Source organism: Phalacrocorax aristotelis, chromosome W (genome assembly GCF_949628215.1).
Source record: "Phalacrocorax aristotelis chromosome W, bGulAri2.1, whole genome shotgun sequence".
Lineage (NCBI taxonomy): Eukaryota > Metazoa > Chordata > Aves > Suliformes > Phalacrocoracidae > Phalacrocorax > Phalacrocorax aristotelis.
In genome coordinates, this window is record NC_134310.1 from 28,702,505 (window position 1) to 28,715,503 (window position 12,999).

The 12,999-nt window shown below is 47.1% G+C and overlaps 1 protein-coding gene across 5 annotated transcripts in view; it reads left to right on the forward strand.

The window, feature by feature from the left end:
- The window catches only part of CRTC1 (CREB regulated transcription coactivator 1), a 44,013-nt gene extending 31,764 nt beyond the window's left edge, over positions 1-12,249 (forward strand). For 2 of the 5 annotated variants that reach the window (XM_075076738.1, XM_075076737.1), the window contains 6 exons: positions 953-1,089; positions 1,659-1,910; positions 4,122-4,223; positions 9,470-9,556; positions 10,400-10,580; positions 11,879-12,249. In XM_075076738.1, the coding sequence (XP_074932839.1) occupies positions 953-1,089; positions 1,659-1,910; positions 4,122-4,223; positions 9,470-9,556; positions 10,400-10,580; positions 11,879-12,090 (971 nt within the window). In that variant the 3' untranslated portion in view covers positions 12,091-12,249. The remainder of the gene's footprint in view (positions 1-952; positions 1,090-1,658; positions 1,911-4,121; positions 4,224-9,469; positions 9,557-10,399; positions 10,581-11,878) is intronic. The other 3 variants (XM_075076739.1, XM_075076740.1, XM_075076741.1) reach the window with 3 other exon arrangements.
- Positions 12,250-12,999: the final 750 nt, after the last annotated feature.

Genomic DNA, 12,999 nt, shown 5'->3' on the forward strand with positions numbered 1-12,999 from the left:
TGACACGTTCCGTGAGACGGTGTCGGTTTTGCAAACATCGCAGGGGAAGCCAGGCAGTCTTCAGAGTCTGCAGGGTTTGAGCCAGTTTGCCTGCTGGCTCCTTGGCAGCCCGGACTTCCTGGCTCCCTGGCAGCCTGCCTGGAAGCCTTGAACATTTGCCAGGTGCCTAGGAGCTCGCAGGCTCTTGTGAATTCCTCCTTTCTGGCAGCTCTAGAAGAACAGCTCGCTAGCTAGATTGTCCTAAAATCGCTTTCCAGGGTGTCTCAGTTCCTCTAGGGTGAGGCAGAAAATAGGAGAGGTTTCAAAACTTCCAGATTTTTGCCTTGAATTTGAACAAAAAATACAGTCCTTGAGTTGTTTATCCCTACCCCCTGCTAGGTCGTGGTTCTTTTGAGCGTGAAAGATATTTCCTGCCTTCCTGTGCACTGCTATGCCATTAAAAATGGAGTACTTCCTGCGTAACCAGTTTTTCACCTGCATTTTCCATTAAATAGGTGTTTGCTTCTCTAATATCGTAAGTGCCCTCTGATTAGTCTTGTTATATGATCTGTTATCTTCTTTCTGAAGTTTGAGCCCTTGCAAATAGAGCAGAATGTGCTTCTCCCGGGTTCAACGCGTGCAGCCTGGGAGGCGTGCGGGGGCTTCTGTAAACTGCCGAAGCTGCTCTGCCTGTTTAAATCTCAGGTCAGACTCTGAACAACCGTGACTGGTTTGGTCTGGGATGAACCACAGGGATCTTCCTCGCATCCTGATGCTCTCCAGCTTGATAAAATTAATTGCGAATTAGCTAACGAGTTTCGGCCTGATTGGCCGAGGTGCATTCAGCACTTTGCTTTAAGTGGTTTGTCCACTTAAGCCATTCATTTTTCATCGTTTAGGTAATTACCTCTACACAAGTATCAACAAACCATTGCTCTGCTCCCGTTTAAGCCGGTTTGTTCCTTCCCGGCAGGAATGACCACGACGCCAGCCCCTTCCCAGCAGCACCGCCAGCCAGCCGTCAGCCCCCTCTCCTTGAGTGCGGACTCCAGACGACCGCAGTCACAGCAGATGTCTCCTACGCTTTCCCCTTTGTCACCAATTACTCAGGTAGGAGCTTACCTGGAGAATTAAAATTTCTCAATCACAGATTAATTATTTTACCTAGGGAGAAGCTGGCTGTAACTTCATCTCTCTTGTTCTGTAATTTTCTTCTTTAAATGGGTTCCTTACTTCAGAGCCTTAAAAAGGGAGGGTTTTGTAGAGGGGACAGATTTCACTTTTTTCCTAGAACCGTGGTAAAAAGCAGCTATTAGGACACTTTTCTGTAACAGGATTGTCCCAAAGTTAGTTGTGAAATTCGAAAGACATTAATTAAGGAAAGATGCTCGATTAGCTTTTTAAATGGATTTCACGAGCGTGACTCTGCGACTGATTTAGGTTATCAGTTTCTGACCTGGACATTCAGCTGGGCTTTTAAAGCATTTGTTTACTGAACACGGGAGGTGGTATTAAGTCTTTTGCAATATGTTCTTGACTGTTTCTGAACCTTTAGGGTAACGTTTTTTAAACACGCAATGAGATTGACTTAGTACAGTTCTCTTGGCGTGAAACTTGATGTGCTTGGAAATGAAGGGGAATTACTGCCAGCGTGGATGATTCTGATTCTTCTTTTTAAGGCCGTGGCTATGGATGCATTGTCTCTGGAGCAGCAGCTTCCCCCATACCCATTTTTTACCCAGACAACTTCCCAGCAACAGCAGCAGACCCAGGTGGCAAGTACCCTGCCTCAGAACACTCCTTTAATGCAGACCTCTGGTTTACAGCGAGGAACACAGCTCCCCCCGCTCTCCGTCACGGTACCTTCTACCATCCCACAGTCACCTCCGGGTAGCCAGACCCAGCCGTCGATGGGAATAGACATCAACTCGGTAAGCTTGGGCACAGCTGGACATGGTAGAGCTCTCATTTGGAAAACCTAGTAGCGCCCGGCCTGGTGTCAGGGCTCAGGCCGGACAGCCCTCGCTATAAGTGTACTTTTAGGCAGAGTCTGACATAGACTTAGAATGGTTGTGGTTGAATCCACATTTAAATGTTTTACAGAGGAAAATTTCCTTTTAATGTACGCTTAGGGTGGCCGTAGTTGATAAAAGGGTGTCCCTTACAACTCTGTGTTTGATTAGACCAGCTTAAGTATATTATATCGGGATTTATTTCATACCTCGCTGCTGCCGTTGCATGGATATATTTTCAGGCTGTTAAATGTAATGCGCCCCCACACATCATATGTCACAAAGTGTGCTGTAGGCTGGAGGAGTTAACAGAACTTTGATAAAGAAACCTGCTAACAAGCGTTTTCCAAAAGTTGGAAAGAACCAGGTATTTTCTAATACCTTCTGTGTTTAGAACCCTTTCCTTTGAAGGAATTTTAGTGTGTTAATTATTACCTTCAAAAACCCAATCCGTGGCCGCCTTCAGGTGCCCAGAAGAAATGGAGCGTAGACACACACACACAGAGCAATGATTTATGGACAGGTTTCTTTTATTGCTTGTCTTAACATGGCCTGTTACGAAATGTTGGGTGTCTCTGCATATGAAAATCCAAAATGCAGAGCAAGACGAGGGTTATGGGCTCTTGAGGGAAGAGTTTCACAGCTCGTCCTCTGCTCCCTCTGCCCTGCTCTGTAGGATCCTGGTTGTCCGACCTGTTGTGTCCTGGCGGTGTTGTAGTGACAGTTAACTGGTTTGAGAATGAGAAAAAATCGTTGTCTTTTGATCTCCTGGATTTCATTTGTGGATGAAATTTTTAACAGTTGGTGCTGCTAAGCGCTTCTTGAAAGAAGCTGCTTCCCTTTCAGGGTTGGAAGGGGAAGAGGAAGGACAAGCCCAGCAGGGGAAAGGATACTGACCCACACAGAATGTGTCTGAATGTTTTGATTCTAATAGTTGTGGAGCCACCAGCACAGATGATTCTGACTTTCATTCTTTGCTTTCTGTGTTGCTTTCCTCATCCTAAACTTCTTTATGACCTTAACTTTTAGGGTGCCGTGCTTATCTTTTAAAGCAACCAAAATAACTCATAAATAAACCTAAATTTAAAGCTAGTTTATCAAAAAGCCGCTGAGCTGCGTTACAGCCTCACTGACAACTTTTTATGCAGTTTTTGTAAAGCAGTGTTGAGATGAATTTCGCTGTAGTTTGGGTGCCTGGTTAAAGTGAGTAGGTAGCAATGCATAGCGAAAAGGGCTAAGACGTATTTCCTTGAGATGTACAGAATTCGGTGTCAGAAGGCATTGGTAGTACAACGTTCTCCCACACTGCAAAGCTATGTGATTAAATTACTCCTTTCCTTAAAACTACTGGATTGCAGGTTTTCCTCCATCATCTGCTAATGTCTAAAGGAAGTACGATGAGATGAGCTGTACCTACTGTTTACGTTCATCAGCGGAACATTCTATTTAAATGCCATTAAGGTTATTAATTTGTGCAAATCCCGGGGAAATCTTTGCAAATGTGTTCTCAAGACGACTGAGAACAATTTAAGTGTAACTAATGTAAACCTGCAAAATGTAGTGTGAATTCCTGGACAATCTCTGTTCCGTGTCCTGGGGTCAAGAGCAGCTTTGAGAAGGGTCCCAGTCTGCACGGTCATACACTTCGATCTTGATAACGCACCCCGGCTACTTAAGACTAGGCAGAGTAATACAGGAAGGATTTCCAGAGCAGTGTAAACACAGGTTAAGAATGTGTGGGTATGGCAGCTGAACTGAGGGGAAAGAATGCCATTATTCTTGAGTTATTCCTAGCTTTCAACTCTTCCTTTCCCTAAATCGTTGGCTGACCGGAGTTTTTTTTGTTTAATTGAACGTAACTGAGGAAAGTGAGAAAATATCGCCACAGTTTTGCTTGTACAGCAGCACTGCCCTGCTCTCAGCCATTCGGTCAGACAAGGCCGTGCCACGCTGATACCTTAACTCTCTCCTTTTTGCGGCGTTGTTCACACTAATCGTGTCTTCATACGTAGCCAAGAATTGCTGAAGAGGATGGTTTCTCCCAGCTTCCTCGAGCTGTGTACGCCAGAAGTTTATAATTTTCCAGCCTTCCATCAATGCCATGGTCTTTAATTCTGTGTTGTTCTGTAGGCTTCACTCCAGCAGTACCGCAGTAATGCTGGATCCCCAGCCAACCAGTCTCCCACCTCTCCTGTCTCCAATCAAGGCTTCTCTCCTGGCAGCTCCCCTCAAGTAAGGGACTCTGTGCTTCCACAGGCCTTGCTTCTTGTGTTTGTTTTGAGTTGAGTCTCTCCATTACTGACCCATAGTTGTCTCACTGTACTTGTATGTGCCTCATGCATTACTGATGTCTCATCTTGTTCGCAGTTTCATTCAGTTCCAGAGTTTTTCAATAGCTGGTGAATTGCCTTTTTATTGATCAAAGCTACTGTTTGAACGCTATTAAAACTACTCAGTTATTTCTTCGGGGCGAACCGTGGACAGAACCTCCGCGTAGACCCCTTTCAATCACCAATATCGTGTGGGAGCTGACGGAGACGGCTGGGAGGGCAGGGGAGAGAGAGAGAGGGAAGCACATGTGCCTCCTGCATCAGGGTAACTCCCCTGGCACTAAATACCCTCGTGTGGCCAAACGCATTTACACAGGACCCCTTTTTTATGCGGTGACATTCACTTTGAAAGAAAACGCTCTTAAAATGAGCAACTGTATCTTGTGGCTTGCAAGTAATGGGTTAGTAAACATGCTTTCTTGCATGCTAGCTGGTTTTTCTTCCCGTGTATGTATATACTCATACATCCACATGTCCCATATGCAGTTCATGGCTTGGTGTGTGTGTAATCCTACGAAGGGGAATTTTTATCTGCCAGCAGCCAGACAGTTAAAAACGAGGCAGTCTTTGGGGGTGCCACTAATTTAAGGGAGGGAGCGCATTTTCAGTACAGAAATAATCTGACGCTGCTAAAACAGCTCCATATGGCTGCCCTTTTCCTAAATCCCACCTGTAGAAACGAGGTGCAGGACGTTCTTCCAGAGCATCACAACAGAGTCTGAAAATACATTTTCTGTTTCATCGTTTAACGTTTAAGGCTGTAAGGAGGATCCTATCTAAATAAGTGCTGCCCCTTCATGGTTCCAAAGCAGAAGCTTCGTCTCTCCTTGCCATTAGCCAGAGACAGGTCACTGGTAAGCTCAGTAATAGATCGGAGTGTTAGGACTGTCTGGATTTTCTTAACCCTTGCTTAATTGCTTCTTAACTTCTCTCTCTTCTGCCTGCTTCTGCCAGCTCTGCTGTGTTCTGTGTGTGGCTCAGAGAAAGCAAGCAAACTCATTCCTCTAGGCTGTCATGTAGAGCAAAGCTGTCGCCAGTCTTGCTGCAAATCTCGGGTCCGGTTCTCGTTTGGGCAGCGCATCCGATTTTGATTTTTGTGTTGATTTTCTTTCCCCCTTGGCTTCTCAATAACTCTTTCCTTGGTTTTTCTCCGCAGGCTTGTTTGCCACTGCTCAGTCCAAAGTACTGGAGTGCAGCGAGCACTCCCCAGTGGGGCACACGCTCGACTGGAATTTTTCCTGTTGGAGCTGTTTTATCCTGTAAACCCTTGCTTAGGTTTTGCTGATTCCAAGCGGGTCACCATAAATCACGCGCGAAAGAGGGTTTATTAATACCACGTCACTTAGTATCAGCCTCTTAAAAATACCCACAGGGTTCTTTTATTTTTGCTAAATCAAAAATGAGACCGCTTTCCTGCCTCCATCGAGGAACCAAAAGCTAGTAGTGGCGAGCGAGCTCTCAGTGGTGGTGGTGGCTCCAGATACTGAGCGTGGAGAGAAGCAACGGGGGAAGAAAAAACAGCTTGGAAATAAAATTTGGGCTGGTTGTGATTATGGGGGCAGCTCCCAGATAGCAGGATCCATTAGACTGTAGAGTGATCTGCCAAGAGTAAAGGCAGATCGGTTCCAACAGCAGAATGTGCCCGTTGTGGAACAGTCTGGCACTGGCTGACAAGAGTGGAATAAAGTAGGTGTGACCGGGTAGGCGTCCTCCGCTTGCTCCTGTTTCTCTGATGAATTTTAGGTTAAATCGTTCGGCAGTGTATCAGTACGATGAGTGACGTGCTCTAAAAATAGAAACCTGCGGTTTGATTTTTATCGCATACGGTTCATTCACCAGAAGTTATTTTTCATCTTTCCCCATCTCCCAATCTATTTGCTCTTGTGTTTTTAGATGTGTGTTTGTTACGTGAAGGTCTTCCTGTTCAAACACGAATTGAAAAGCTCTGCTTGTAGTCCCCAGCTTTGTGTTTGCATGGCTTTTCATTGACAATGGCTTGTTTATTACGACTTTGCTTCTCTCCTCTAACACCTGGCGTACTGTTCCAACTAGATAGAAATCTGCTTTTTTTTTTAGTAGAATGGCTGTATACTGGATAATATGGTATGTATTTTTAGATTAATAATTTTAAGCCAGGGGTTTTGTGGTTTGGGTTTTTGGTTTGCCTTTTTTTCCCCCTCCCTTCTCGCAGTCACCACATCATTAACCCAAGAAGATGTACTGTTGACAAAACAGACCTCATCCAGTGTTTCTGGAGGAGATGGTGTTAGCAAGATGTTTTTCACGGAGTTGTCGATAAATTATTCCAGGACTCTGAAGTGTTGAAGTAATGACATTTCCAGTTGATGTCCTTTGGGAGTTTCAGTGCTTACAGATGGAATAACCGGTGTAATTCAGAGCTGAGGAATAAATATGGGCTGGTATGTTCTGTTAGGGGTTACTAACGTAGACTTGCACAAATAGATTTCAGCCTCCTGTTTTATATTTTTCATCTTGCCCAAACTTTTTTGGATGGGAATAATGCTTGGTGGAATGCAAAGATTTTGGTTTTTTCCCCTGCTTCAGAAAAGCTCCTGTAAAAATGAAATGTCAGAAGTTAAAGGAAAAACGTACTTTGATCGTCTTGGGGAGCTCTCGAATGGCAATTGTATTTCTAGTGCCGCTCCAAACTGGCTTTGATTCTCGTCGAGTATGTGACATCCTCAAGCGCAAGTTTTTCATTAGAAGTTGTTACAGACCCGTGACACGGCTCTGAAGCTGCGCCTGCCGCTTAGGGTGCGAACGGCTCTCCCGTGGTAGAGTTAGGCTTGGCTCTGGTCTGCTTGAGTTAGCTCTGGGTTCTGACTCTGGATTGGTTTTTTTTTTTTAAGAAGAAAGTGACACACGCAGCGGGTTGAACGATGCGGAGTTTGAGCAGTTGATCAAAGTGTGGCTGGGCAGCAAGCGAGGTATCGGTGGTTTAAAGGAAAGTGGGGGGGGGGTTATTTAAGTGGCGCTTTGCTTTTTCTCTTGTCAGGTGTAATGGGGCTCGTGTGCTGTTTGATGCTTTCCTCGTAGCCCTGTCTTTTGCGAGGGATAGAGCAGCCTCCGTAGTTTCGAGGACCAGATGATCAGTTACAACCATTTTTCCATTTTTACCTGCTTCGAAGGAGGGCATCGAGAGCAGCGTGTTAGGCTGCCGAGGTGTCGTTATTGTTCTGTGGTCGTTGCTGTGACGGATCGTAAATGCCCAGGGAAGTGAATCAAAATCTTATTTTTGTCCATAAAACCTATTCTTGGCTCAGGCTCCGTTTAATCAGTCTTGAGGATGAGCCGGCTTCATTTAGTTAAACCATTTCTTGCTGAGGAGTTACCGTTCTCTGACACAGATTTGGAGGCGGTTGTGCCTACCTTTTCTGGCTCTGCCAGGATCGCGCTGGAACCGCAGCCGCGTGGAGGTCCCCAAGGCTCGCGTTCCCAGCGTTCTGGCGTTCTCCAGCAGCCCTGTTCTGCAGCCAGCTTCTCTCCCCTCCAGACGCGTTCAGAGCATGCCCCCACCCTCGCGTGAGCCGGCGGAGAGCGCGTCGCGGCCGCGCTCGGAGCAGTTCTTGGGTCAAACAGGACCTGCTCAGCAAGGAGTTCCGTAGCACGTGCGGCCGGTGCCGGACTTCCAGCCACCTTCCCCCGCGGCTCTTGTCCCCGGGCCGTGAATTCCGCCTCCCTTGGCGCCACATTTATCCAAAAGCGCCCGTATAATGCGATAGCCGAGGATTCTGGCTGAAGGTGGGAAGGTTTTTGTTTGCTTTAAAAAGAATAGGTTGTGGCTTCTTTCCCGAGAGTCCCCCCTCGTGGAGGTTGTGGGCGATTTAGGTGGGTTTTTTTTCTGATGCAAGACTTCCATTCTTTCCCTTGCACGCAACCTGCAAACGAGCCGCGCCGAGATGTGCTACTGATGCAGGAGGGAGAACGTTTAAAATGTGATGTTTGCCGAAACTGTTATTTTCACTGTTGTGGACGTCATCCTCTGGTTTTTGAGTATCTTAATCTTTGGCTGCAGTAAGTGCTTTTAACTGCGGTGGCTGGTGTAGCTCTGTCCTGATATTTCCTAGGCTTTGGCTTAACTTCATGTGCTGATTAGGTTTCTAAGGAGAAAATCTGTAGCTTTCCTCTTTTTAACGCGTAGATAAAACAGCTGGAAAATGCTATGCAAGGTTTTGAATTATTTCTTTCAAGATAGATACAAACTCTCCGTGCACGTTGTCTTTTACAGACACCATCTTTTATAGATCTTTGTCAGTAGATGGAGTTTTTTTTCAGCTGGAGGATCGGAATTTGTGAAGGTATTTAATAAGGGTGTTAAATAAGAAGTGTTAAACAAGAAATCCCTGTGATTTCTTTTATATCTGTCAATTCTTTGGGACAGTACTGAATAGTTTTAAAACATTGACCTCAAATTCTTGGTCACCTTTAGAATAATTGATATAAATGATAGAGAAGAACTGATAAACACTTGTCATGCTAGAGGGGACGGTAAAATCTGCAAGGCTGAGGAATTCCTCCTGAGATTCTTGCCTTCGAGCTGCTGATAACATGCTTTACCAGGCTTGCTCGATAACTTTTCTGATCTGCAGCTAAAGCGAAGTGGCTTTAAAAGGTCAGTTTTATTTTGTGTTCCGTGAGCACGAGGTTGCGGAGCCGGAGAGCCGGTCACCGCCTGTGTGCTGGCGGTCGGCTTTGCATCGCCTCTTGTTTTAACGTGCAGCTTAATTCTGTGTGGGGTTTGTCTCTCACCCAAAACAAAACAGTTCACAAAAAAAGCCGAAGATGCAGAGTGATTTCTTTTAATTTCCCGTGTTACCTAGCGCACTCGTCTGTTCTCATAACTCAGAATTTTTATATGTTGTGTGTCCTCCGTGAGGAAGTTCGTTTGGTTTCCTTGACTGTATCTTTGTGCTTACCGAAAGGCGGCGTAACGCGGAAGGGTTTGTGTCTCGGAGGGAAATACCGACTGGTTTTTACGAATTCGCTGGTGGTTAGTGGTGGTTAATTATGAAGGGCGCTGCTACCTAACTCTGAGAAGAATCGGTTGGAAGGCTGGAGTCACTCGCACACCGTGGGTACGTCTGTTTGTGAGACTTTTGCACCATAAAGACTCTGTTTTGTTTTCAGCATTCTTCCATTCTGGGGAGTGTATTTGGTGACTCCTATTATGATCAGCAGATGACAGCTAGGCAGGCTAATGCCCTATCCCATCAGGTGAGCAAATTCATCTCAGATTTTCAGCTATATTTCGGCCACTTTCAGCTTAAAATATAAATATAGATCAACTTCTGATTATTTTATCTAAGAACACATTTTGTCCATATAGTTTTACTTCTGTTACTTTGAGTTTGCAATACTCGGGGATTTCTTTTCTTCTGTTTTTTATTCCCTCCCCCCCACCCCCCTCCTCCTTCCCCTCCTTCCCTCTTAGCTCTTGCAGCAGATATTTGTAAAGGTGTTCTGCCAAGTTTATTGGATTAAAAATAACGAAAACAAATTTAAAACCCCCCACATCTCTGGCCGTAGTTGCGTTTGGGAAGGATTCGCCTGCAGGCGGTAACAATATTTACTCCCGAATTTGGCAAACGCCTCGTGCCCGGTACCAAAAGCTGCCGAGCGGGGCCGCCGTGCCTTGGTTCGTGCGGTCACCCGGCGCATTGATTCATCCAGCTGCGAAATACGCTCTGGTAGCGGGGAAAAAATGAGGTAGCTTCCGAGAGGCAATGCGTGATGGGCAGGTACCAGAGTTAGCAGCATGGATTATGGGTTTTTTTTACTTTGTTTTAAAGCTACCTTTTCTTTTGTTCTTACAATACCAAAAGCACCAGTTTTTATTTTTACATCCATCCCCTCCTCACTCCCCTGCACTCTGAATTTGGCAGTAAACTATTCTGGAAAGTTAAGTGAAAATAGACCATATTTTGATCAACAAAACCTAAAGATGAATTTGTTTGCCTGTCTCTTTCAACGTTGCTTCCCGTACTTGAGCTTTGTAAGTTGTTTTGCTGTATTTCCTGATGGTTAGAAGTAATAATTCCTTTGTGCCTTGGTCTTCAGCTTGAACAGTTTAATATGATAGAAAACGCCATTAGTTCCAACAGCCTGTACAGCCCTTGTTCCACCCTTAACTACTCCCAGGCAGCCATGATGGGACTTACCGGCAGTCATGGCAGCTTGCAGGACTCGCAGCAGCTGAATTACTCCAGCCATGGAAACATCCCCAACATCATTCTTACAGGTAAGAAAATCACAGGCTTAACCCACAAGTAAATCCGTGTCGGTGTTTCTCTTTGCTGCGCGGCGTTAGAAGCGAGCCAGGAAAGGGAAGGGGTATTGTTGCCTTCAAAGGTTTTGTTTCACCTCTTGTAAACGGTCGTGTTAATGGTCTGGTGTAACCACAGAATCCCAGCATGGTGGGGGCTGGAAGGGCCCTCTGGAGCTCACCCCGTCCCACCCCCTGCTGGAGCAGGCACCCCCAGAGCAGGGGCACAGGGCCGCATCCAGGCGGGGGGTGAATGTCTCCAGGGAAGGGACCCCACAGCCTCCCTGGGCAGCCTGTGCCCCTGCTCTGGCACCCGCACAGCAAAGGGGTTTGTCCTCGTGTTCAGGTGGAACTTCCCGTGTTCCAGCTTGTGCCCGTGGCCCCTTGGCCTGGCGTTGGGCACCACTGAAAAGAGCCCGGCCCCATCCCCCTGACACCCACCCTTCAGGTATTTATAAGCACTGATGAGATCCCCCCTCAGCCTTCTCTTCTCCAGGCTGAACAAGCCCAGGTCTCTCAGCCTTTCCTCACAAGGGAGATGCTCCAGCCCCTGATCATCTCAGTAGCTCTCTCTCAGGCTCTTTCCAGCAGTTCCCTGCCCTTCTTAAAGTGGGGGGCCCAAACCTGGACACAGCACTCCAAACCGTGCTCCAGACTGGACACAGCACTCCCCGTGTGCCGGGGAGCCTGAGGGCCCTCGCTGAGTCCCAGCAAACGGGGAGAGCTGCAATGGCAGCACTGACAGACCTCCCCTGCCTCTGAATTTACTGGATCCTCCGGCACAGCAAGGGAGAAGCGGTGAAAGCCGACCTTCCTCCGCTGCTCTGTGCGATCTCGCCAACAAAGGATGTTTTTAGTGTCGCATATGGTAGCGAATCTGGTCACGGTTGGACGTTTGGAAACAATTTCTGCACAGGCCACTGAGAAAACTGTGGTTCAGTCTCTGTTTCAGCCAAGGGCTCTTGCTGTGTAGAGCCACGTAAATTAAGGTTATTGCTTCTAAGCTTAAGAGGGAGAAAAGAGACCACAGTGAGGCCGCTTTGCGCCCCCCAAATACACATATATGATTTTTGGTTTGTGTCAGGCCGTTTTGAGACGCTCTGACAAATCTGTAATTCGCCCGGCTGGAAATGAGGGTGGATGTTTCTCCTCTGAACTTCAGTTAGTTCAATAAATTATTCCAGAGTTCTTACAAACTGTTTTATGACTCGTCCGCCTGGGGAACGTGTATTTGCTAAGCCCTGCTGACATCTCTCCCTTCCTCTTCCCCGCAGTGACAGGAGAATCTCCTCCCAGCTTATCAAAAGAACTGACCAGCTCTTTGGCAGGAGTGGGAGACGTCAGCTTTGACACGGATTCCCAGTTCCCTCTGGATGAACTCAAAATTGACCCTTTAACCTTGGATGGACTGCACATGCTGAATGACCCAGACATGGTCCTCGCCGACCCCGCCACAGAGGACACGTTCAGGATGGACCGGCTGTGAAGCGCGGACACCAGGAGCGTGGGAGTGACGCTTGTTCCTGGAGCCCAGCCGAACTAGAGAGTCCGACGGGTCAGTCGTGTCAGAACAGGAGCTGCCGAGAGCAGCAGCTCTGTCCTGTACAACATGTACAATGAGTAAAGCTTGTCGTTCTAAGCTTGCAGCGCTGCAGACCCCTACTCCCTGTCGCGCCGTATTTCACCCCTTACCCGCTCATTGCCATTAATGAGTAAGGAGTTTCCATCGGCCTTTTCCTCTGCAGAGCCCCCCCTTCCCCCCCCACCAAAGCTCCAGCATTAAGTTGTCGGTTTATCCTTTGCACTAGAAAGGGGGTGGTTTTTTGGGCAGGCGAGGGAAGGTTCGGAGCCGAGGGTAAAGAGATTCTTTCTAACGTACCGAATTGTTGGCTGCTGTTTGAGCCGGGGAGGGGGAGGCGCCGACTACGCTCCCCCCCCGCTGATTCGAAGGCAAATCTCCGCGTTGCCACCTCTGGGAGGGGCTGGGGGTGGGGTGGGGGCGCTTCGGCGGTTTTGACTCTGCTTTGTGACAGCTGCTTCGTAGAGTGAAACGCTGCTTCCTTTATCGATATGCCGTGTCTGTTTGCAGGTCTGTCTCCCTGCCTGTCGTCCCGCGCCCGCTGCCTCTTCGCACGCCCTGAGCAAACGCGCGTACTTGGCAAAGCGGAAAAGCAGCCTGGCAGCCCCGCGGCCTTCTGCGGCCGGCTGGTCAGAAAAAAGGCGACTGTAAACACTATTTTCAAAGCTGTTTTTTTGAAAACAAATATATATGTAATATATATATTTATAAATATATGTATACATATATAGAGAGCATTTCTGAGCACACAAAAAAGTACTATAATTCATTACTTGATTAGCACGGAGGAAGGATCAGAGCATTTTAAAGCAGCTA